This window comes from Balaenoptera physalus (genome assembly GCF_965194825.1).
Source record: "Balaenoptera physalus genome assembly, chromosome: 1".
NCBI classification, from domain to species: Eukaryota; Metazoa; Chordata; class Mammalia; order Artiodactyla; family Balaenopteridae; genus Balaenoptera; species Balaenoptera physalus.
The window spans coordinates 52,025,675-52,051,633 of NC_138882.1; the positions used below are offsets into that span (position 1 = coordinate 52,025,675).

General features: G+C 40.2%; 1 protein-coding gene and 1 long non-coding RNA gene across 8 annotated transcripts in view; one reads left to right on the forward strand and one right to left on the reverse strand.

The window, feature by feature from the left end:
* Window positions 1-24,336, forward strand: part of ABL2 (ABL proto-oncogene 2, non-receptor tyrosine kinase) — a gene marked incomplete at its 5' end in the record, with an annotated part of 120,534 nt that extends 96,198 nt beyond the window's left edge. For 4 of the 7 annotated variants that reach the window (XM_082465163.1, XM_082465164.1, XM_082465168.1 and 1 more), the window contains 9 exons: window positions 2,131-2,426; window positions 5,477-5,749; window positions 6,838-6,922; window positions 7,971-8,148; window positions 8,765-8,949; window positions 9,958-10,110; window positions 10,996-11,085; window positions 13,840-14,013; window positions 14,558-24,336. In XM_082465163.1, coding sequence (XP_082321289.1) covers window positions 2,131-2,426; window positions 5,477-5,749; window positions 6,838-6,922; window positions 7,971-8,148; window positions 8,765-8,949; window positions 9,958-10,110; window positions 10,996-11,085; window positions 13,840-14,013; window positions 14,558-16,257 — 3,134 coding nt within the window. In that variant the 3' untranslated portion in view covers window positions 16,258-24,336. The remainder of the gene's footprint in view (window positions 1-2,130; window positions 2,427-5,476; window positions 5,750-6,837; window positions 6,923-7,970; window positions 8,149-8,764; window positions 8,950-9,957; window positions 10,111-10,995; window positions 11,086-13,839; window positions 14,014-14,557) is intronic. The other 3 variants (XM_082465166.1, XM_082465167.1, XM_082465169.1) reach the window with 1 other exon arrangement.
* On the reverse strand, window positions 11,996-16,623 carry LOC309662834. The gene is made up of 3 exons (XR_014265005.1): window positions 16,560-16,623; window positions 13,724-13,768; window positions 11,996-12,787 (listed from the first exon to the last, which is right to left on the reverse strand). It is a non-coding gene; the product is annotated as an uncharacterized lncRNA (long non-coding RNA).
* Window positions 24,337-25,959: the final 1,623 nt, after the last annotated feature.

A 25,959-nucleotide genomic window follows, 5' to 3' on the forward strand; every position in this document is an offset into this window, starting at 1 on the left:
GATAAAACAAAGGACTTCAAAAGCATTATATACTGTGTGGTAGGTAGTCTCTTTGGGCTACAACACACTCTTTTACCTTAAGATGCTTCAGTGGAGACGTTGGTGAAGTGAAGACTCAGAACATTCTTTCCTAGATATAATTTTCATGTCAGTTATTTTCCAAGATAGCTCAGTCAGTCACCAAGGAAACATTGATAAAGAAAGCCTGTTGATTCATCTGTTACCAGTAATGGCAACTACTAGTGTGCAGCCCAAGAAGTGGGATTCCCGTTTTCTTATGACCAACAGTGATTTCTTTTAAAACCTATGAAATGCCAGGTTTTTATCCAGGTTCTTATTAATATAAAACAGTGTCATGCTAAAGCTAATTTATTATTTTAAAAGACAAGAAAATATTTTAAAAATAAAATAGCAATACTTATTTTAGTTCCTTCTTCAAAGATGATATTTTGCTTGAATTAAAAAACAAAGTTCTCCCAGGATTCCTCTGGCAATAGGGCCAATGTTTATATCCATTGTCAATTTCCATGGTATTCAAAACTTCCAGAGTGGAAAATTCTCCTCCTAACTGCCAAAAAGAGAAAAACAAACAACCAAAAACCTAGGGAGTTTGACTGTATCCTGATTATGATGACATGTCATTATCAGTTCTTTGTAAGGAAGAAACAGTAATATACTTGGTAAAGAACGTAGTCTTTAATTCTCATTCTCTTAGAGTAGTGGAGAAAAGCTACAGACTGACAAGTCTTATTTAGCTTTTCTGGCAGCAGTAAGATTTTTTTTCCCTGCAGATATGGTTGGGGAGTATTTATCAGTACACATGCATTTCCACCACCACATGCACGTACACTACTATATACCTATACGTATATTTATTTTTTGTATGTGTGTGTGTGTGCGTGTGCACATGCACAAACTCATGTTTTTTCTCATTGAATGTCTCACATCCTAGGGTCTTGGGTGAGGTGGTAGGGGCTAATAGAAAGTTATCCTATGGTAAACATTTCTGTAGACCGCTGAAAAAAGTTAGACGGTTGCCAGAATAGTAATTTTGAGTTTTTCCTCAACAGCCTTTGCCTGATAACTGCTGAGCCATGTGCTTTTGATTGCTCTGGCTTTCTTCTGTTTTCTGACACTGAAGTCAATGTGAACTCTATAGGAAGGCTTGCATCTCTCAGACATGGGAGCCTAAGACCTTAAAAGGATTCTTTAAATTATCATTTATCACTAATGATACCTCTTTCACCCTCCCTGTTTTGCCTGTGCTGCAAGTACAGGGGCAGGGTGTATGTTTGGAGAGTCTAAAGTTGATGTTCACGGCTTTATTAGAGAAATCAAGGACATTGAAGTTGATAGCAAAGATAACTCCGAGTAACTTGTGTCTTGGGTTCCAACTTCAGACTCGGCTTCCCTTTGCCACACACTAATTTGAGAGGAGCAGATAGGGGTGATTAATTCATCATGGGGAATGGGAGGGAAATTGGGAAATTCTGTTTTAAAACTTGAGCCCTGGCAAAGATTGTGCTTCGGGAATCCTCACTGCCCACCTCCACTTCCAAGTACTTTTCTTTCTGAAAATGTTGCTGAAAGCTCTGTGGTCAGTTCTTTTTTGTTTTGTTCTTTGTTTTTTTACATTGATGGTTTTTGTAGCCTTTGTGCCAACTGAAATTTAGAAGTAACTTTGTATTTTACATGTCTTATCCCTAGTCCTTGACTGTGGTTAACACTGAACCATATATAAGATACATTCCCTGACAGACTGTTTTGAGGAAAAAATTAATTTCATTTTTTTGAAGAGTGAGACTATGTCATTTTCCAGACATTTGGGTAACCTTTTTATCTTTGTATGCTACCTTAGTTGCATGCATGGAGTTTCTGGTTAAAAACCTTTAAAACTCTGTAGGTAATGTCAGAAAACCATCTCTTAACTATGCTGCTTTTGTTTAAGCTATGAGCTAAAGATATCAATCAGGCTATGATGACAGCCAACTTTTCATTATTTTTAAAAATTTTGTTGGCTTAAAAGTTCTTGATTCATTTTTCAGTGAGTTTTAAGTTTGACAGTAGACTGCTTCCATTTGAGATAGTCTTAACATCTTATCTTTCATTCTGTGATGACCTCCTGGCCAGGTGAAAAGCTACGAGTCCTTGGTTACAACCAGAATGGTGAGTGGAGTGAAGTTCGCTCTAAGAATGGCCAAGGCTGGGTGCCAAGCAACTACATCACCCCAGTGAACAGCCTGGAAAAACACTCCTGGTACCATGGACCTGTGTCTCGCAGTGCAGCAGAGTACCTACTCAGCAGTCTAATCAATGGCAGCTTCCTGGTGCGAGAAAGTGAGAGCAGCCCTGGGCAGCTGTCAATCTCGCTCAGGTATGAGGGGCGTGTGTATCACTACAGGATCAATACCACCACAGATGGCAAGGTAAGACTGGCTGGCAGCCACCTCTAGGTGTGGACTGGCTGCTCTTTAGAAACAATACTCAGAACGACCAAAGAGTATAGTTTTTATGTCTGACATGAAATAAACTAATCACTGACGTGAGTTTGAGCTATTTGGCATGTGAGAGAGAGCTTACTCTTTTCAAAAGAATATGGTAATGGAAATTAAAAGCAGTGTTATGTTAATAGTTTAATGATGAGCTAGATTTGAAGGTGAAGAATGAAGAAAACAGCTATATAAGTTAACTGTTCTCATCATCATCAGTATACAGGTATGCATATATGCATCCAATACATTATGTAGAATTTATAAATTAAACCTTGTATCTATGAAAATTATAATAATCTCTACCAGAAAGTTTACCGAATAAGAATTTAGGCTTCTGAGACTGATGTTGATCATTAATGTATGTTAATATAAATAGTTCAATCAGTCATTTAGCAGTTTATATGTTAGAAAGACCAACCATATAGAAATGGTCATATTAGAATGGAACTGTTTTACTTTATAAATGGTAAAGTATAGGCTTATGTCAATTCTTCTGTTGAACAGTAAATTTAGATTGAATTGTTTCTTCCACTCTTTCTCTCTTTGTGATATGCATAGTAGGGGAAAAGCACACAGGCTTTAAAGCAAGCAGATCTGGTTTGCTGGGTAACTCCATCATTTATTAACGTTGTGACCTTACTTAAGCCTCAGTTTCCCATCCCATATTATTGGATTCTTGTGAGGATTCAGTGAGATAATTTCCATAAAACATAATGGCTGGTAAAAAGTAGGAGATAGTAAATTATTAATTTTCTTTCTCTTTTGCATCACCTTACAGACATATTTTTTCTTGATGAAACCAAATAGAATCAGATGAGTGATGATATAAGAGAGACTCAACAGATCTACTTCTGGTTGTATACCCAGTAGAAATGAGTGCATTTGTGTACAGAAGACATGTACAAGAATATTCACAGCAGCATTATTTACAGTAGTCAGAAACTAGAAACACCCAACTGTCTAACCACAGTAGAATGAATTAATACATTGTGGTATATCCGTAAAACGGAATCTCATACAACAGCAAAATTAACATAGTACTGGTACACACACTCTCAGGAAAAACTGTGACCCACCAACTGCCTACTTTTGTAAATAAAATTTTATTGGAATACAGATACACCCATTTGTTTATGTATTGTCTACGGCTGCTTTCTCAATATTACGGCAGATTTGAGTAATGACAGAGACGCTATGGCCACAAGCCTAAAATATCTACTATCTGGTCCTCTAGAAAAGTTTGCTGACCCCTGTCATAGATGACTCTCATACACATAAAGCTGAGCGGAAGGGGTTAGTGATTGCCAGGGGATGGGGATGAGGGGAGTGGGAATGACTCTAATGGGTATGGAGTTTTTCTGTAGGGTGATGAAAATGTTCGGGAATTAGATGGTGGTAGTGGTTGGACAACCAGTGAATATATTGAAAACCACTGTATTGTACACTTGAAATCATGAATTTTATGGTGTGATATATGAATTATATCACAAAAAAAAAGTTGAGTGAAAGAAAGCAGGCACAAAACAGTACTTATTGTGTGATTCCATTTGTATAGGTATAGTTCACAAGCAGGCAAAGCTAATCTAAGGTGTTAGAAGTCAGCAGAGTGGTTACCTTTGCAGGGGTAAATAGCTGGGAGGGCACGAGGGAGGCTTCTGGGTGCTGGTAATATTGTAATTCTCCATGTGGGAGATGTTTACATGGGTGAGTTCACTTTATAGAAATCATCAATTCTCCATTTATTAATTGTATACTCTTCTGTATACACTAGAAATTTCTTTCTTAAAAAATAAGCAAGCTCCCTTGGGAGATAAGGCCCAAAGACTGCTATCTTACTTTATACTTCTTACTGCTTATCACAAATTAACTACAATTTTGTTAACAACTCTCTGAAATAAAATTGTGGCTTTTTGTAAAATGGCCTAGACACTCAAAAGCACATCTTAATGAAATAAAAATTATAAGATATTTGAATACTCTCTCCCTACCAAAAAAACTGAAGTCAGTGTTTTTCAAATTATGTTCTGTGCAAGATTCTGAGGTGGTATTTCATAAACTTTACAGGAAGCCAATCCCCTCTTACCTACTTTAATCAGCGTTTCTCTTCCTTTATCTTATATATTTGGGTTCCGTAGTCTTTTTGCATAAAAATATTTGAAGACCAGTGATCTTGATGATCCAGAGAGAGATTTTGGAAGCTTTTCCCCCTCAAGACTAGAGCTACTTTAGGAACCATAGGAAGAGTGGTTTAAATGAGATTAAACTGAAGTTCTGTTTCCCCCTGCCATCATGGTTTAATTCTTCCATTTACCTCAATAAGATAATTCCTTATTTTCATATTTTTTAATCAATATTTTTTAAACTGAAGTATAATTGGTATACAATGTTGTGTTAATTTCTGCTGTACAGCAAAGTGATTCAGTTATACATATATCGACATTCTGTTTTTATATTCTTTTCCATTATGTTTTATCATAAGATATTGAATATAGTTCTCTGTGCTATACAATAGGACCTTGTTGTTTATCCATTCTGTATATAAATCTTACATCTGCTAACCTCAACCTCCCACTCCATCCCTCCCCCAACCCCCTCCACTTGGCAACCACCAGTCTGTTCTCTATGTCCATGATTCTGTTTCTGTTTCAGAGATAAGTTCATTTATGTCATATTTTAGATTCCACATATAAGTGATATCATATGGTATTTGTCTTTCTCTTTCTGACTTACTTCACTTAGTATGATAATCTCTAGTCACATCCATGTTGCTGGAAATGGCATTATTTCGTTCTTTTTTATGGCCAAATAGTATTCCATTGTATATAGGTACCACATTTTCTTTATCCATTCATCTGTCAATGGACATTTAGGTTGTTTCCATGTCTTGGCTATTGTGAATAGTGCTGCTTATTTTCATATCTTAAGACTAGTGAAATAATGACCTCTTTTAGGTTGGTTTAGCTTTTCTCCACTCTCCTCACCAGGTGTATGTAACTGCTGAGAGCCGCTTTAGCACCTTGGCTGAGCTTGTTCACCATCACTCCACGGTGGCTGATGGACTGGTAACAACACTACACTACCCAGCACCCAAGTGTAATAAGCCTACAGTCTACGGTGTGTCCCCTATCCATGACAAATGGGAAATGGAACGAACAGATATTACCATGAAGCACAAACTTGGGGGTGGTCAGTATGGAGAGGTTTACGTTGGCGTCTGGAAGAAATATAGCCTTACGGTTGCTGTGAAAACACTGAAGGTGGGTTGCTGAGAATTATAGTTTTCAGGCATCTTTTTCTTTTGTGCTGAATCACTTGGAAATATCAGCTTGCCCTTCTTTAACTTTGGAATGCTTTCCACCCACTGGTGCCAAGCACATCAGCAAATTGTGATGATTAACCCTGGTGCCGTTGCTGACAATGCAGGGGCAGATTATTCACTGAAATGCAGTGAAATCCACATGGGGGGAAGGTTTGTCTCTGGAGGCTGTTGATATAGATCTTGGTGGGAGGTTAGAAGCAAATTATTACTTGTAAAAGCAAAGCAAGCTGCTTTCCTTCCTCAGGAAAAGCCCTGCTGGACAGAATTCTTCATGCATTGTTGGAGAATCATGGGCACTCTCTTTTCTTGTTCTGTCCTTTATCTCCCTGCTGCTTGCTCTTCCCATCTCCATGAGATTAGATCACTTTTTCTTGATCTTCATATTCACAGAAATCTTTTTCCTGATGCCACCCTCTTTCTCCTTTAAGCATCCTGGTATCGAATTACAAGTTTTGTCACTCATTCCATTCTCTTTTCTCATATGCCTCAGTAGCTCTGGCATGTCACTCAAAAGGACTGCTCTTCACCTATGAGTAGTAGTCAGTTCTTTTGCAAGCACTTATTAAGTGCTTGTTCTGAGTGTGAAACAATATGTACAGCCTTGCAGATATGCATTGCTCCTTAAGGAATTTGTCAGGAAGACAAATGTGTAAACAGCTAACTGTTCTGTCTCCTCTTTCAGAGGCTTGAGGTATCTAGGGAAGTAAACTAGCGGAGAACTGAGTTATCTATCCAAGTCTTTTGTGTTTCAGTTGTGATAGGACATGATTGCTGAATTTTACTCACCCTACTAAATTTTACTCCAGTTTCAAATATTGAATAAATTCAGGGAGACATTTTTCTTTCTCAATTGGACTTGTATAGAGCATATTATTTTGTGATAAAATTTCTTGGAAGTAAGTGCTAAAATATTCAAAAGATACCACCTTTTAAAGCTGAAGTTTTAGGATTGTGAGTTGACTCAAATGATTAAGATGGGGGCTTGTCCCTTTCCTCTTTTTCTTTCTTATCTTCCCCCCTTTCCAGGAAGATACTATGGAGGTGGAGGAATTCCTAAAAGAAGCTGCAGTGATGAAGGAAATCAAGCATCCTAATCTGGTACAACTATTAGGTGAGGACGCTTGCCTGAACCATAGGTTTCTTCAAAGATACTTGTCCCCCAATCCCCTGTTATCGCCAAATCCTCCTTTTGAATCACCATGGTGGAAGCTCCTAGTACAAATCTATTTCAATAAATGGTTGTTGTTTTAATCAGCAGTCTCTGTGTTTAAAAATTACCCAACAAACAGTGACCTGGTTTGATTGCAATGTATAAAACCGCCCAGCTTATGGTTATTGCCCCAGACCAAAGTTCAGAATCATTCAAAATGATACTAAACCAAAAACTGTCCCAAATTTTTTTGCAAAATAAAGAAGCATTAAGCAAAGGACTATGATTAAAGTCCTTCTTTTATCATAGTCATAAAGAGGCATTAAGCAAAGGAGTAAGATTAAAAATTGTGACCACCCATCAGTTTACCTTTATAAGCAGAAAGTGCTGTGCTGTGATAGATTGGCTTCTCACCTCTTCAGATCACAGAGAAACCTTTGACTGGAACCATTGCCTTTTTAAAAATAGGGCCAGTTTCTTCGCGTGTTCATTGCACCAAACTATCCCAAAGGAAGTAGTTTCTTTTGGTTTTTTACAAGGAGTCTGCCGTGTATTAGTGAAATCCTTAACTATGGAAACAGTTACAATCTTTTTAAAAAGCATTATTACAGTCTGGGCTCACATAGCCTTCAACATATGCACAATTGCTGTTACTTTTAGATAAACATTGTTAGCATGCAGTTGAGGATGGGAATTGTGGGCATGTACAGAACTCTAGAAGTATCGGTAGTCCTGACCCCTTATGGAATTAATACAAGTAAATCTGCTTTTGCTCAAATAGGCACATACTCAAAATACATGTGAATTTCCAGAGTGTGATATCAATGGAAGTAGAGACTTCCTATCAGCCAGCTTCTTAACTTTGCTGCATTATTTTCAGAGAATGACATGGCAAGAAAGGAAAAGATTACTGCTGAACTAGGCTTTAAAAATTGTCCATTATTCTTGCCAAAGTGGTTTGGAGTGTTTGAATATATACTAATAAAGCAAGCTCTATTTGAACTATCAGGTGTATGTACTTTGGAGCCACCATTTTACATTGTGACTGAATACATGCCTTATGGGAACTTGCTTGATTATCTCCGAGAATGCAACCGAGAAGAGGTGACTGCAGTTGTACTGCTTTACATGGCCACTCAGATCTCTTCTGCAATGGAGTATTTAGAGAAGAAGAATTTCATCCATAGGTGTGTAAAATCTGATTATCGCCTATGATTAACCATGAAGCTGCCTTGCCTGACATGCAAATAAAAGAAAGAATATGAGAACCTTCCCAGAAATTTTCAGATAACTCAGGAAAGTAATTTTCTCTTTCACAGGGACCATTGTAATGTCATTTCCTATAAACCTACTGTGTATTCTGATTCAAGTATTAATGCAGGGCTTTTGCTGTTCTCAGAACAGAAAGCTGTTTATTTTGCCCAAGACTATATCCAAGATCTTTTTGCTCCATCTAGCGGCTTAAGTTTAAAAATAGCTTTTTGTCTTAGTAAAGAACTTGAAACCTTGTAGAAGAGCATCTGTTACTCACCTCTGAAACCTATCCCACTGTACTTACGAATAGGAACCCGTTTTCTGAAGCCTGCTTTATTGTGGCATCACATAACCGCCTCTTGATGAGTACTCTACAAGTGATGTATAATTAGTGGCTTTCTACCATGTCAGCGATTTTCATAAAATACCATATCTGTCAACAGTTACTTATCAACTCTGCTTGTAGCACAAAGAACCGATAATAGAGCATTCATGACCATTTTCCAGAACCATCTGATTGGAATCACGTTTGGCTTCTCTTTCCCACAGAGATCTTGCAGCTCGTAACTGCTTGGTGGGAGAAAACCATGTGGTAAAAGTGGCTGACTTTGGCTTAAGTAGATTGATGACTGGAGACACCTATACTGCTCATGCTGGAGCCAAATTTCCTATTAAATGGACAGCACCAGAGAGTCTTGCCTACAATACCTTCTCAATTAAATCTGACGTCTGGGGTAAGGTTGGAAGGGACGTTTTTCTGTGTTTTGTCATTTTCTTTTTAAGTAAATGCTTAATTCTTTAGAGGTTCTCTTTTATATGATCCGTATCCTTTGCCTTTACACCCGTCCTTTTTCAGTCATTCAGCAGGCATTTATTAAATATTTACTATCTGCCAGGCATTACTATCTGCGAGGCACTTACCGTAGAAAGAAGTTGTAAAGAAAAAAGTAAAAAACGTCCCTGCCTTCGGAGCACTCACAGTCTAGGTATTATATTGCACTGAAGTTCTAATGATCCTCTCTGTGAAGCTCCCTGTTTTCCACATTAGGCTTTATTGCTTGTTTCTAGAGCACTGTGACACAGAGTAGCAACCTCTTTTCAAGGAAGGCATGATGAAGTTTCATCTAGAATTTGTCCTTGTAACTGATCTTGTTTCTACTGCCCTGAAAAGAAATATGATTTAGTAGAGACTCAGGGGACAGAACAAGTCTAGAAGTTTGGATTGTAGGCCAGTAGAAATAGTTGAGGATTCTAGGTCATATTTTACCAGAAATCTCAAACTCAGGAATAACCTGTGAGAAAATCAAGCAAACTCTTTTTTCACATGCGAATTTTATCTCATTTTAAATGAGTCTATTTTTGTATTATTCCTCTAGTATTAGCTGACTTAAAAATTGTGAAATTCATTAAATAGATCATAAATTGCTCTTAGAATAGTTTGCTTATGCCCCAGACTTCTTGTATGGTCATAGTTTATTTTCCCTCATTGAAGTAAAGGAAATCCAAATAAAAATTGGGAAATTTAAAGAAAACTGTCTTTAAAGTGAAGTGTTCCTTCAGTGAAGTGTTCCTGTGGAAGATATCTTCGAAGAACAAGTCATGTTGTAAGAATTATAAGAGTATACTAATGTTGTAATAGTGTGAATGTTACCCACAATTTGAAAGAGAAGTTACCTAGCGGTATAAAATAAATAATAAATCAGAAGAAATATAAAGCTCTTTTTTGTTCATCCCTTTTGCAGCTTTTGGGGTGCTCCTGTGGGAAATTGCTACATATGGAATGTCACCATATCCAGGTATTGACCTGTCCCAGGTCTATGATCTACTGGAAAAAGGGTATCGAATGGAACAGCCTGAAGGATGTCCCCCTAAGGTGTATGAACTTATGAGAGCATGTGAGTATTTTTGCATATTTTAATTTTGAAGGTTAAAGTGAGCAATTCAGGATGATTAACAAAATTGAAAACGTTTTTCCTCTCAATGTTGTAAGATTGTGTCCAGCCTCATGACATAGAGTTGGTCATTGATCAGCCAATTGGGATATCGTATGCTCTACCAGTGAGTCTTACTGGAATCCGAAGAGCCATTGTCTGTGGCCCAAATATTCACCCAATTTTCCACACACATTTGCATATATAATAGGATAATAAGAAATTGGGTTTGGAGATTAGGTAGGGGAGGGCTGCTTTCAGCTACACAAAATGATTGTTAAAGACTATGGAGAATGCATGAAATTGACTTCTGTGATGAATAAACAAAATCATCTGACTTCTTAAAGATGAGAAAGTAGGAAGGTGAGTAGTGAATTAAACTGCAGTGTGTTTGAATATGTCTTGTTATTTTCCCATTGAGCATTGGTGTTGCCTACTGCCCTGTCTTTGTCAAATGTGAATTCCAAGCTCCGCCTTTCTGATATACTGTTATGTTTCCAAATGTGTACAACTGATTATTTATAAGAGTGAGTTTAAAGACAGGTTTTACTACTTTTCATTTTTCCAGTGGAAGAAAACTTGTCATTTTCTAAACCATCTCCCCACCCTTCTGCATCCCTATAGTAGAGGGAATAGGAGCTGAGGCTACATAGAAGGACTGGCCCTAGGAAATGGGTTCATCACACCTCTGAGTCTGGAACTAAGAAACAGCTGCCTCACTATCATTGCGAACTTGCTGTAACTCTGCTTTAACAAGCATGTGTCCTAATGCATGGAACTCACCATCAGGGTGCCCCTGGATATTTAATTCCTGCAAGAAGCTTTTAATACTGTTCTTTTGTTACATAGGCTGGAAGTGGAGCCCTGCTGACAGGCCCTCTTTTGCTGAAACACATCAAGCTTTTGAAACCATGTTCCATGACTCCAGCATTTCTGAAGGTGAGAATCTGGTGATTTACTGTCGGTAGTGGCTAGTTCTAAGTGCTGGGGATGATAAAAACATTTCAAAAATGATAGATTCTTATAATTTGGGACTCCATTTCAAGATATTGAATTAATTCTTGGCCTTTATTATTCTTGTTTTGCTTTTTTTTTTTTCTATTTTAAGGTGTATCTTTGTGTCTCTAGCTCATATTAATTAGAAATTAGTTCAGTCTTTTCAGGAAGAGAATAAGTTCAAGTTCAGTGGTTAAGCATTAACACGATGCAGGAAAGAGAAGAGGAAAAAATTAGAATGAAAAATATTTCAACTCTCTAAACCACACCTATAAAGGCAGAACCAAGTCATAAAAGCAATATCCAGAAATTCCATTTCTGGAAATAGATCTTAAGGAAATAATTAAGAGTATGAACAAAGATTTAGCTGTAGGATGTTACATCAGAGTGTAGTTTATAATATTGAAAAATTAAGAACAATTTAAATATTTAGTGTGCTAATTATTATGTCCATGTAATTGAGTAGTTAAAATGATATTCTTAAATATATTGACATAGAAAGTTTAGAATGAGAATGTTAAGCTATGAATAGTGAGAATCTTTTTCTTATCTAACAAACAAACAAGTATATGGACACATACAGGAAGTTTTCTACTTCTGTGTTTAATGTCTCTTTAAAATTATCTGCAAAAGTGAAACAATAAACTTACTTGTTATAAAGAGAGGGAGACTATTCTTAGAGAGCTAAAAACAAACAATTCTTAGTTATACTTGCCTGTTAGACATTTTGGTGTAGTTCCAGAATTGTATACATATTTAAAAAATTTTTCTTTTCCTGCATAATTGAACAGAGAACTTACTGTTTAAGTTCAAGTTAAGAATGTTAGAAGAGGAAATCAGCTAAGCTGATTTTTGTCTGCTTCCCTTAGTGATTTATCATGTCTAGGTAAGAAGAAAGGAAGAAGTACACCACCAAAGTTTAATGAAAAGTATTTCCATCCTCGTCCTTTGATGTATGGAACTTCTGCAGCTTGGGGAGGGCACAGCTCGCCCTTTGGGCCAGATTGAGCAGCTGCCTATCACAGCACTCTTCTTTCCTCTGTCGCTTTATATCCTATGCAGTCAAAGTGGTAGAAATCGTAAATATTGGTCAAAGAATTGGTTGCTTCTGTGTAAACGTTTTAACTTCTGTTGAATCCTTAGCTAAATATTTCTGCTTCTCTTGAAAATGTTATAGCCTTTTAGAAAAGCAACCGTATCAATTTTCAAAGCTAATTTCAATTAAAAATTGCTAAGCAAAAAATTTAACATTATTTAACCCACATTTTATTAAGTATTTAATCTGTCGTAAGCACTATACTAGGTCTGAAAACATAGAGATAAGACACAGTTCTTACCTTAAAAGGATGTATATTAGTTGTAAGTGAAAGAAACTTAGCTCAAACTTTTCTTAAGCAACAAGAGGAGGATTTATTGCCTCATAACCAAACCATGGAAAAGCAGGGATGGCGCTAACCTCAGGGTCACTTGAAGCCGTGGACTCAAATAGCTTCAGGTCTCCTTCCCTCTTCTCTTTCCTTCCTTCCCACACCTTCTCCCATGCAATATCTCTTTACGTTTGTTTCTACGTTAATCTCATCCTCCAAATCCTCCAGGTGGCACAGAACACAGTTGTCAGCATCCTCATGTCTGTCTCGCAGCTGCTCTGTAGGAAAGGAATCTCATTGGCACGGCTTGGGTTATGTGCCATGTACCCACGCTTGTGGGGGGTCAGTTTTGAAAAATAATTACCAAAAAAAGGTGTAAATTAATTACAAAAATTCACAATTTAATTGATCCATACTTCATTTTTGTTCAGGAATGAATAGCAAAGTATGTCTGCCTTATTAGTAAAAGCCACAAAACCCATGACCGCTTTTAATCAGCTGAGGCTTACTAATGGGGTGAACACATTTTCAGGAGCCTCATTTGCTTCACTGGCATGAAATGGAATGGATTGTATCTACCTTCCTTTTTGTGCAAGGTGCAACCTGAAAATAAAAATATGTGCAAACATCTGTTTGCTTTGTTCAACCTCTGAACAAGCGCTTAGTAAACAAGGATATCCAAATGACCAATGAGCACACAAAATCACCCATCATCAGAGAAGTACAAAATAAAACAGTGAGATGGCCACTACACATCTATCCCAGAATGGCTAAAATTAAAATCAAACAAAAAAAACTAACATCAAACTTTGGCAAGCATGCATGGTAACCAGAACTTTCATACAAGTTTGTGGGGATGTAGATTGGTCCAGCCAGTTTGGGGAGGTTTGGCAAGACCCAACAAAGCTGAATTTATGTGCTCCCTGTGACCTACCTGCTCCTGTACCCAGCAGACGTGCATACCACTGTGAAGCCAAGGACACATAGTACAATAGGATGTCCCTAGCAGTATATTCATAATAGCCAAAAACTAGAAACAACTTAAATATTTATCAAGAAGAGAATGGATGAATTTTGGTGTATTCATGCATTTGAACAGTACACAGCAACAAGAAAAACCCCTGCCTCATGCAGTAACAGGGATGAATCTACAGATAGAATGCTGAGCAAAAGAAACCAGACACAAAGAGTACATAGTCTGTGATTCCACTTACATATTTTATACTCCATTCTTCAGTTCTTCTCAGTAGTATGCCTTTCTGAAAAGAGAAACTCCCATTTTTTGGTCATGAAATTGTTCTTTTTATCATTCCCCTTGCCTTCCTCACAGAGGTAGCTGAGGAGCTTGGGAGAGCTGCCTCCTCCTCATCTGTTGTTCCATATCTGCCCCGATTACCTATACTTCCTTCTAAGACCCGGACGCTGAAGAAACAGGGGGAGAACAAGGAGAATATTGAGGGGCCACAAGATGCCACAGAAAATTCTGCTTCCAGTTCAGCACCAGGTATGAATGAGTCCCTAGGCAGGTAGAGTCAAACTGCCTTGTTTAAAGAGCCGTGGGGTATGATGCTTTTATTTCCACTTTCCTGCCCATCTTCCCTGAGGAAAGTGTGGCTGGCATCTGTTTCATTTGCCACTCTAGCCCTCGGCTCTGCATTGCCAGTGTGAGTAGTCCTGGTCTGTCCGTCCAGCATACAGCTCTGCCTCCCACTCCATCTCCTAAACTCCTGATCCCCAAATAGTTACTGTCTTTACAGTTCTGGCAAAAAGTTCTTCATTGAGTCTGATAGATGAAGCCAGGTTGTGCTGTAGTTTCTAGAGAAAAGGTGAATGCCGAGGTAAAAACCAGCTGATTGTTTCTTTCCATTTATATCCCATATTGCATTTGGAACAATAGCGTGACATGATAATGTATTTATTAGTTTCCTCTGAGTCCTGCTAACGCTTGACATTTAATAGATGCCAACAGCACTCTTACAGTTCAGCCTTAGTAACTCAAATGAGTCACTTCTTATTTTTCACATTACTGATTGGCCGTTTTTTATCAGGGTTCATTAGAAGTGCACAGGCCCCCAGTGGGTCCCCAGCACTGCCTCGAAAGCAAAGAGACAAGTCCCCCAGCAGCCTCTTGGAAGATGCCAAAGAGACATGCTTCACCAGAGATAGGAAGGGAGGCTTCTTCAGTTCCTTCATGAAAAAGAGAAATGCTCCCACACCCCCCAAACGCAGCAGCTCCTTCCGAGAAATGGAGAATCAGCCCCACAAGAAATATGAACTCACGGGTAACTTCTCATCTATTGCTTCTCTACAGCATGCTGATGGGTTCTCTTTCACTGCTGCCCAGCAAGAGGCGAATCTGGTGCCACCCAAGTGCTATGGGGGTAGCTTTGCACAGAGGAACCTCTGTAATGACGACAGTGGCGGGGGTGGGGGCAGTGGCGCTGCTGGGGGTGGGTGGTCTGGCATCACAGGCTTCTTCACACCACGCTTAATCAAAAAGACGCTGGGCTTACGAGCAGGTAAACCCACAGCCAGTGATGACACTTCCAAGCCTTTTCCAAGGTCAAACTCTACATCTTCCATGTCCTCAGGGCTTCCAGAGCAGGATAGGATGGCAATGACCCTTCCCAGGAACTGCCAGAGGTCCAAACTCCAGCTGGAAAGGACAGTGTCCACCTCTTCTCAGCCAGAAGAGAATGTGGATAGGGCCAATGACATGCTTCCCAAAAAATCAGAGGAAGGTGCCGCTCCAACCAGGGAGAGACCAAAAGCCAAACTTTTGCCCAGAGGAGCCACCGCTCTTCCTCTCAGAACCCCCTCTGGGGATCCAGCCATTACAGAGAAGGACTCTCCAGGACTGGGGGTGGCTGGAGTGGCAGCTGCCCCCAAGAGCAGAGAGAGGAATGGTGGGGCACGACTTGGCATGGCTGGAGTCCCAGAGGATGGCGAGCAGACAGGCTGGGCTGCCCCAGCCAAGGCTGCGGCGGTCCTCCCAACCACTCACAACCACAAAGTGCCAGTCCTTATCTCACCCACTCTGAAGCACACTCCAGCTGACGTGCAGCTCATTGGCACAGACTCTCAGGGGAATAAGTTCAAGCTCTTATCTGAGCATCAGGTCACTTCCTCCGGAGACAAGGACCGACCCCGCCGGGTAAAACCAAAGTGTGCCCCACCCCCGCCGCCAGGGGTGAGACTACTGCAGCATCCGGCCGTGTGCTCAGACTCCACGGAAGAGCCCACGTCAGAGACACAGGAGGGAGGGAAGAAGGCGGCTCCAGGGGCAGTGCCCATCAGTGGGAAAGCTGGGAGGCCTGTAATGCCCCCACCTCAAGTGCCTCTGCCCACATCTTCCATCTCGCCAGCGAAAATGGCCAATGGCACAGCAGGTACTAAAGTGGCTCTGAGAAAAACCAGACAGGTGGCTGAGAAAATCTCAGCTGACAAAATCAGTAAGGAGGCCCTGCTGGAATGTGCTGACCTACTGTCCAGTGCAATCACGGAACCTGTGCCCAACAGCCAGCTGGTGGACACTGGACACCAGCTGCTCGACTACTGCTCAGGCTATGTGGACTGCATCCCCCAAACTCGCAACAAATTTGCCTTCCGCGAGGCTGTGAGCAAACTGGAACTCAGCCTGCAGGAGCTGCAGGTGTCTTCGGCAGCTGCTGGTGTGCCCGGGGCAAACCCTGTCCTTAACAACTTACTGTCATGTGTACAGGAAATCAGTGATGTGGTGCAGAGGTAGCCACCGTTAGCCGGGTGGAAAGATGCACACATTTCTGAGGGGAGAGGAAAAGGGACTTGTTTTCCTGTGTTCTCGTTTCAAAAAATGGAAGACTGATACTTGAGTGTGTTTCTGTGAAGTACCTCAGATCTCTGAGTTCTCACGTTTACAGGTTCATCTCAAAAATAACAAAAAGCAAAACCCATAGGAGAGGGAAAATAGATGGGGGCAGGGCAGTTGTGGACCGGATTGGAAGCTGCACTGGAACATCAGGGAACATGCATATGTCGTGCCATGAAGAACCAAATCCAGCCTGTTCTTACCTGGAGTGATGTGAGCTGGTTAGGGCTGCTCCAGCAGGACCGCAGGGACTGTGCCCAGACAGCGCGTTGGCTGTGGCACTCATTCTGCACCACACGGAAGGGAATTGACTTGGGGCCCCAGTAGGTACTAATGGTGATTGTGCTCCAACTCGTCTAACTTACTGGGTGGGACAGAAGAAAGCTGGGAATGTGCCAAGAGAAGTTTTGTTCAAGGCTGTTGGAAGCTGCTGTTAGCCTCGCTTCCACAGGTCACTGCTGCAGTAAGAACTGCAGTAAGAACTGCAGATCAGATGGCTAGATGCAAAACTGGGAAATGTGGCCCTGTCAGTATGCTCCTGTCCTGTTTGCCATTGGTGTGTTAATTGGTACAGGAGATAAAGAATACTAGGAAGTATATTTAGGGAGATTGAAACCTTCTCCTAAAATCTTATATTACTTGGCAGAAGCCACTTCTCCCAGGCTAGTGTATTGTTTCCTAATGGGTCAGGATTGGCTTTTTGCTTGTTGGTGCCTAGCTTGTAAACCACAGGCACAGGAGTCTCTTTGGTGATTCTTTTCTGCCCCTTGCTGGGCAGGCTGTCTTCCTTTATTCCTGGCAGCATTCAGGGCATTAACCAACACTGAACATTATTGAAAACAATGGTCATGTACAGGTCTCCCAGGGGAATCCTTTTCTGTTACAGTGCCCCTGCATACTGACATACTGGCAAAGGACTTGAGCAGCTATATGTTTCTTTATCAACTAAAATGCCAGGGGAGGGGTGTCTTCTTGAAACCCAGTGGTCAGCCCAGAGGTCTGTGACTGAGAGGAGAAGCTGGCTTGGTCCTAATGGCAGTTTCCCCTCCCTCCCTTATCACCTTAGACCCAATCTAGGTAGAGAATACGGAGAAGCATTCTCTCACTCTGTACGATTTCAAATGAATCACCCTAAATTATTCTCACATGCTTTTCTACTCTCACATACTCCCCCTGCCAATTGTTGTGCTTGTTTGTAAAGATCATATTGGGAATATTCTTTGATATTTATTTTATCATTTCACCTCTATTTTAAGAATGCATAGTTGAAGGAGCAGGTCATTTTCGGGGGACACCAATTAGATCCCAGAAACCTAATGATTCCTTTTCCTACCCTATTCAGTTATTGTTATGGAAGTTAATTAGGATTGCTTCTTAATTTAGAACCAAGTCTAATTGGTTAGATATTATTAATACTCTCGATATCAGGTCTAATTCCAGTGACCACTTCATCCTCTTTTTAAAACTTTATGCCCCCTCCATTCCTGCCTCCAAGGAGAACGCAATATAAAAAAAATACATTTTTTTTCCTCCCAAAGGAATATTAACTTAGGAAGATAGGAATTCAACATTGATGAACAGTGAGTTTTCTTCCTGGCTCTGTCATCGATCCACTGTCAGGCCATAGCCCCGTCTCTTCATCTATTAAATGGAGGTAATGATACATGTTCTCAAGGGTGTTTTGCAAATAAGTGTATAGTTATCCCTTTGAGAGCCTCTCTGGAAAGCTCTTCAGTGCAGTATTGTTATATATGAATACAAGTTTTTCATTCTCTTCTTTGCTCAGTAGCAGATAATGAAATTTAAAACTGCTGAGATTATACTAATTGGGCTAGAATACTAAGGGGGGAAAAGCATTTTGGATAGAGTTTGGCATCTTTGACCAAGGAGGAAATTTAGTTTTCATTAGAAAGAAAGGAACTGATTCTTACCGTGGGTGTTCCAGAGGAGTCCCAGGCCAAGAGAAGGATAAGAAGGGAGGAGACAATGCCGGGCATTCCTTTCAGGGGTTGGGTGACCCCTGTCTGCCTGTTACCTACAGGTGAAGCACAGGCAACTAGTGATCTGGCTAATCTCCTTGTAATGGTTGGAAGAGTTCCCTTTAACTTGGATTTAAAAACCAACAGTCCTCCTACCTTCTTCTTTGCCACTCTCCTTCATCATATGTTTCCGTAAACTTGAAATCGTTTTAGCAATTAGCCTTTTAAGGGTGGGGCAGGGAAAGCTAAAACTTTGGAATATTGTTATGCTGCTTTTTAAGTTTATCCCTGTCATTGTGGATGCAACTTGAGGGATTCTAATTGTTTTTCAGGGGATTTTTTTTTTTTTTTTTAAAGCAAGGGATCTTTCCTTGAGAGCTCTGAAAATAAGCCTTGGAGGAACACTACTGAGTGTATTTAAGCTTCCTGGTTTTCTCATCGAAGAACAGTCTTTGAGGGTGGGGGCTGGGTCTTTCTCAGGGGCCGCACCTGGCTCTGCCTCGTCCGCAGTAGGTGCTCAGTACGTTTATGAATAGAATGGATTTTTTTCTCATCACTGTCAAGAGTAGCATTGACTGTTGTAGCACACCCAGCCACGTGATGCTTTAACTGTGTAACTTCAGGAGTTGAGGGCTCAGGGTTCAGGTTAAAGAGGCACTGTCAACTTACTATAAAAGTGTAACTTAGGTTTTTTCTATTATCTACTTGAAAAGGACCAGATTTTTTAAATAACCATAGGTAAATTTAAAAGTTTGAATTCAAAACAGAGAAAACTGCTTTTAGAATCTAAAAATGTAGTTTAATTCTATCTAGTTTGAAAACAAAGCAGATAGCAAAAGCCCTTCTACAAGGTGTTGAAAACTTTCTAAAGTGGTTATACGTATGTATACCTTTGGGGTTACCACAGCTTCAATCTTTTCATGCACAGATAATATGATTCCAGTTTAGATTTACAACCTTAAAATGCAGTGTTGAGAATACATCTTGATTGTGCTTTACGTGAAGTATTTTCTTAAAAGGCTTTGTGTAAAATTAAATTGTGTATATTTTCCTACAGCTCTCCATCATGATTTTCAGAGATATAGCCTTAAAAAAAAATTGGCCCTGAGAAATTTATTCAGTGTTTCTTCAGATGACATTGAGGTTCTTAGAGTGGAGACCCTTTCTCAGCTGAATTATGGGGTTTAAGTTAGAATTTTCTTACAATTCAGTTGCAAGTTAGCTAGTAAAATAGTGCCCAGTTAATGCTGACTTTGCTAAGGCACTACCCATATTTATTTAACAAAATCATGGAGATTTTGAGCTTCAAGGATACAGTTTAGATAGTGATTAAGAGTTCAGACTCTAAAGCCAGTCTAGAAGGCAAGTCACTTAACCTTCCTGGGCCTTAGTTTCCTCATTGGAAAACAGGGATAATAATAGTAACTACCTCAGGGTTGTTGTAAGGATTAAATGAGATAATGTGTGTAGGATAGTTAGCTTGAGTGCCTGGCATGTAATGAGTACTCCATAAATGTTAACTACTACTACTATTATTATTAACGCTTATTCCAGTGAGTCTTAGCCAAGGATGTGCAACAAAATTTCCTGGGGTTTAAAAAAAGAAAAACAACAAAAAACCTGATGTGTCGGCCTCACCCCAGATCAAGAATTCCCTGTGGGGTTGGGTCTCAGCCAGTGTGTTTTCCAAGAATCTCTCCGGGTGTTTCAGACACCCAGCACTGTGTGAACACTAGCAATACCCCAACTCTTTGTTTTTTTTTTTTACAGCTTAAGAAATTGGAAGAGAGGATGGTTAAGTTACTGGCCCATATTCTCAGAGCAGTTAATTAGTGGCAGAGCCAAGGCTAGAGTTGGGTCTTATTCACTTTCTCGTTGTGGGGTCTTTCCACCATTCCTGTTGCCTTGTGAGACACTGCCAAAAAAAAAAAAAAAAAAAAAAGTGGCTCAGATAGACAATCAGTCTGCACAGCGCTGCACACTTTCTAAAGCACACGTTCCTGGCACTCCCTGACCTTAAGGGACTTGAATGTTGAGTAATGGCAACACTAGCAAAGCAGGCATTCAGTAGAACTCAGTAATTTAAAAAATTATATGGGGTCATTCTTTTGGACAGACCTTAGCGACACAGCAGTCTGCACTTTGTAATAAAGAAATAACAACTTAAGTTTTAAAAAACCTAGTCCTACATTCCTTTTTCTTAAAAAACAACAACAACAACAAAACTTTATTGTTCCGTATCATTTTGATAACTATGAGGTAATGTATATGAAAGCACTTTGAGAAAAGTATCAAGTGTAATATAACTATAAAGTTGTATTATTAATGTCTATTGAGAAGTTAAAACAGTTAATTAGATGTTGATTGACATAAGCTTTTGCCTGTGGGGGACCTGAAAATGCAGATATATGAACAATCAGCTCTGTAATTTATCACATTTATAAATATGAAACTGCTAAATGAATATGTGCAGGTATAGTAAGTGTTTTGCTAAAATTGTAGCTCAGTGCTGAATAACTTCAGAAAACTAGGGACCAACTTTCTGGTTTTAATTATAATCTTTAAAAAATAGTAACATGTACTCACTCCAGAACAAAGAAGCTCTTCTAGGGACCTTGACTCAAGAAGAGTGAGGCCCTCTCATCCTTGAACATTTGTCCACCACATGCTCAGCCATTTAGTACCCTAAATATGGTGGGAGCAGATGCATTACCTGTTCATGTTGACAGTGTCTTTTTTAACCTATGTCCTGCATAGTTTTGTTGTTTTTTGGGGAGGGGTGGGGCAGAGATAGGATGGCTGTAGAACCAGTGCACTTTGGGAATTACTTTTCTAGGATTTCCTACCAGATATAGATGAGCTTGATATTCATCATCCCTGTTTGTTTGTTTTTTTCCCCCCTAAGAGGAGTAGCTGAATATAACTCACCTATTAAATTATTAAATATACTCAAGAGTAAACTGCATTGGTGGCCACACCTGAGTTGTAGCTCTACTGCATTCTGACCTCTCCCACTCCCTTCCATTTTTGCTACCGATGTCATTGTTACTATCAGGCTATGCCTCCACAGGAGTCCATATTGAGCTGACAGGTTTGTCTACATTTTTATTCTTGATGATTTTGGGGTTTCATCATCTTGCTTACATTAACTTGTTCTACCTGGATTTGGGGGCCATCTCTGTGCTCCAAGCATCTGTTATGACCAGTCATCTTTAGGTAAGTTTCTCTGGACATAAGTTTCTTCATATGTATTAATGGACTTAAGCTATCTATATCTCTGTCTTAGCTTCTGTCAAGCCAGTAGCTCAGTTCTTTTGTAAATTCCTGCTTCAGTCTGGGATATGTGGGAGCAGGAGAGAAATAGGGAAAGGCAGCCCTAAGGTTGCCTGTACCTTCCACGTGACAACACAGGGAAATTGCTGTAGGCCTCACTGGTCAGAGAGGAGAGGCCTTGGGCTTGTTCTGAAACTTGTCCCACTCTTAACAGGATAGAGTTCCAGTTTTCCAGCTATCAGACTTTTAAAAATATAATACAAGGCTAGCTTTTTTTGGCAAGCCAACAGTGCCTGGAGTAACAATTACTGTTACCTGCTTTGTTGCAGCTCTGTTACAGCCAGAACTTCACTGCCATCCTCTGCCCTCCTGTATTACTTGGCGGGGGCGGGGGGTGGATTTCAGGGCTGCGGAATGTGCTGCACCCTGCCCCAGAGCATCTACCCACGTGACTCTCTTAGCTCCAGCCTGTCTTTTGTGAAGTTTACTGCAATGTCCCAAAAGATGAGTTTCTGCTCTGGGGCTGCTGGTTTTCATGCCACCCACCTGAGGTGTATATGTTCTATTGTATCTTGAGATAACAAGTGTGCAAGATGATATTTCCTTCACTTCTGACTCAGTATCCTAGATCCAAAGGACAGGAAATTAGGGAAGATTCCACCCTGTGATAATCAGGGTAAGAAGAGCCAATGTTTCTCTCCGGGTGAGAAGGCCTGGGCAGGTCATCTTGATTCTGGGCTGACTTGGAGTGGTAGAGATCATTCCTAGAGGATTGTGCCTTCAAAGATGGATTTCATGTGTTTTGCAGAGGAAAAGATTGTCAGCTAGGTTGATGTTGCACAATTATCAAACTAAAACTGGTGGAAATGAACTTTTTGGTAGCAGTGGCTCAAAGCCCCCGTCAGTGAGATATTCTCTCCACATGGGGTGCTGATTTGGTAGATTGCTGCACTTTTCTCCATCCCCTTGGTGAGCTGGGGGGAGGACGCTCTAACTGGACCCTTCCCACCCTCCAAGTGCACTATGTACAATTATGAATTTGAAATTGTTTACCTCTCCTAGAAAAATTATATCCTTTACCCTCTCCATTGCTCTGTGACGTGAACACAGCAGCAAGGCCCTGTTACCTCAGCCTGAGGTCACAGATGGCGTGTGAGCAGATCTTCAAACCTGCAGACCATCTAAGGGAAGGGATGTCTCCTTGTAAGTTGAAAGGCCAGGCCCCCACACACGTACACACCGACTATGTCTGTTCTTGGAGATTTTTTGTTCATCATTGTACTCAAAGCAGCAAGTTTCTGGATCCTGCATGTCATTCCAAAGTGCTGAGCTATACACGCAGGGCTTGAGGTCTTGGATCATTCTAATTAACTCTTTAGAACACGGTGGAGGTGGACTGACAAATGCCAGCAAGCACTGAGAAAGGAAATACCAAGTTTGTATGGTTGGAGCTTGCTTAGATTTGCTTCTGAGCCTCAGGATAGGAGTTTTAAATCATGTAATTAAGCACCATAAACTTTAGTTGCAGAATGGGACTTCTGGTTAGTAAAATTTTCACATATAAAGGCAATTAATCTTCAGCAGTTCTAACACAATAATAACACAGATACGCCAAATAAATTTATTCTTGATTTGGAAGATACTGCAGGATCCTGTAATGCTTTAGGGTCATTGGTGGAGAATCCAAATTCTGTTCTGTACAATTCTGAAGTACCGTACCATGTGTTGTAAGTGGCAAGAATGCCAAGAGGCAGATGTTTCCGGTAGATGAGGGCCAGATAACCAGCCTTCCTCCATTTTGACAAACCAGTTTTCACTGTGGCCACTCTTCTTGGGACTTCATCATGAGGGAAATTTGCTGAGGTCTTGAGAAATCACCCTGATTAGGCTGATTGTCCTTCAGAGAAATGAGTATTCAGCAGCTAGAAGGAACAATGAGGTACTCATCTTATAGTTCTTTAGGGTGTATGTTTGAAAACCCTCATATCTCAGCTCTGTGTAGAGGGTACATGCGATTCCACATTACGTACATACACTGTTGTCGTGCTCACTAAGAAAGGAGGGGAGTGAGAGAGGAGTTAATCAGATCTTTCCCTGTGGTGAGTGGAAGCTGTGCCCTGGTTAGTGTGTTTGCCATGAACAGGCCGACTGAGCTGTTAATGCATGCTCAGAACCCCCTGTCTCCTGGGTAGACCCCACGCTTTTCCTTCTTTGCAGTCTGATTCTGTCATGACTATCAGTGGAGAAACCCCAGTTTTGTGCTTGCTTGGCAAAAATAAGTTTGAACATTTCAAGGTTGTTGATGGAAGTTTGTCCTTAAAACATATGATTCAGATTCTTTAAAACTTGTTTATACCAAAGGTCACGCTCTGCAGGTGTATGTGAGGTGGGTGCACAGAGGGAGAAGTCTGGAGGGCCTACCCCTGTGTGCATTGCTAAGGGGACACAGTGAGACAATATGGGATTTAATTGAAAACACATCAATCATGGGTCACACTACCAGTGTTGTCAGGTATTTGTTCTTAATTGTTATTGTAATATATTTTCAGGTGTTTTGTTTTTCTAATTTAATACTTTCACCCTGTTGTCTGACTGTGAACTGCTAACAGTGTTAAACTTGATGTAAATAATGAGGCCCTTGAAAGGGGAATGCTGTCTGCCTGTTGTCTCACAAGGCTTGCCAACTTGTGTTTTATTTTAAATAAAGGTTGCAATATTTTATTGGCAATGTGGGCTTGTGATTGGAGTGTTTCTCCTATAATTTTAACTGATGGGTAATCTAAGCATAATTTCTCTCTCTCTCTACGTAAAATAGATATCTTTAAGGTAAAGAAGCTGATTTTAGCAAGCATCCCTCTGGCACATTCTTTAGAATGGTCCTCTTTGGGGGTGGCTACTCACCCTTTGATGGATTACAGTTTTGGAAATGGCCAAAGGCATCATCTGGAGCCCAGCTGACACATAAGGTGGGTGATGTGTGTGTGGGTCTGTCCATCCCTCCAACATGAGGTGACTGTAAAATGAGACTTAATTCTCTCAAAGTTCATTCTGAGGACAGCTCCAAATAAGTTGTAAAAATGTTTTGAGCCAAAGCAGCATTAATGGAGTAAGTGTGGAACCTCACAGGGAACATTCTAGTCTTGTTTGACTTGGTCTTCAATTAAAAAAGAAATGAATGACTCATTGCTTTTAGAAGTAACATTTTAATTCAGGATGAGTAGGATATACTCAAGCGATGCACACATATGGTCCAATTAGAATGCCTGTTGTAGGGGAGCAGAATTTGCCACCCCAAAATATGCCTCTTTGGCATAAGGGTTATTTTAAGCTGGTTATCTTTAAGAAACTGCAGACACAGGCGAAACCTGAGTAACTAAGTTACCCTTTTGTAAGAGAGATTTACAGTTGTGAGGGAAATCTCCATTTGTAAGGGTGTCTCCCTTGCTCTACCAAGAAGAGGAGGATGACCAAATCTCTAGACTTATCAGTGGAGAAGGTGAGGACTTAAATTTGCATAACAACCTCACAATTGTTTACTGTGCTTTTCCTGGTAACCATCCATAACTGACCTCCCAGCCCCAATGTCTGCTTTTGTCTTTAGCTGAAAATAGTATTTAAGGTGATAGGTTCTGCCATTTTGGAGTTAGTTTTCCTGGGTCTCTCCCATGTGTACATTTTACTAAACTTTTGTTTTTCTCCTGTTAATCTTATGTCAGTTTAATTATTAGGCCAGCCAAAGACGCTAGAAGGGGAAAAGGAAAAATTCTCTTCCCTGACCCTGTTAAGCATCAGTTTATACACCTCCTTACACGCCACTTTCAATCCTTTTCTCCCATGCATTTTTGGTTTAGTTTAGGAAGTCTTGTTTCAGAGTCATTCAAGGAGAACCTCCCATTGTTGCCACACACTTTCCAACCTCCCATTGTTCCATACACTTTCCACACCTGAGGCTATGGCTTTTGCCAAGAAAATCATTTTAGAAGCATTAAGTCATTAATGCATAGGAATTGGAGTTGGACTGCCTGGGTTGAATCCCACTCCTTCATTGACTAGCTCTGTGACTTAACCCAAGTTATTTAACCTCTCAGAGCCCCAATTTTCTCAGTCATTAAATGGTGATTAAATTGGTCCCTAAGTGTTAAGTATTACATGAGGTATCGACTAGGCTATAGAGCACTTAGCACGCAGTATGACACATGGTATGTTTGCAAATGTTAGTTACCTAAAACAAAACTCGCAGGGTTCCAAGAATTAGAATGGAGGGAAAGGCCCAGCCTGGGCTTTGAGTATGGTGCCAAAGCTGACAGCAGTTTTACTAGGTTTTATTATTCTTAAAACACCTAAAGCTCTG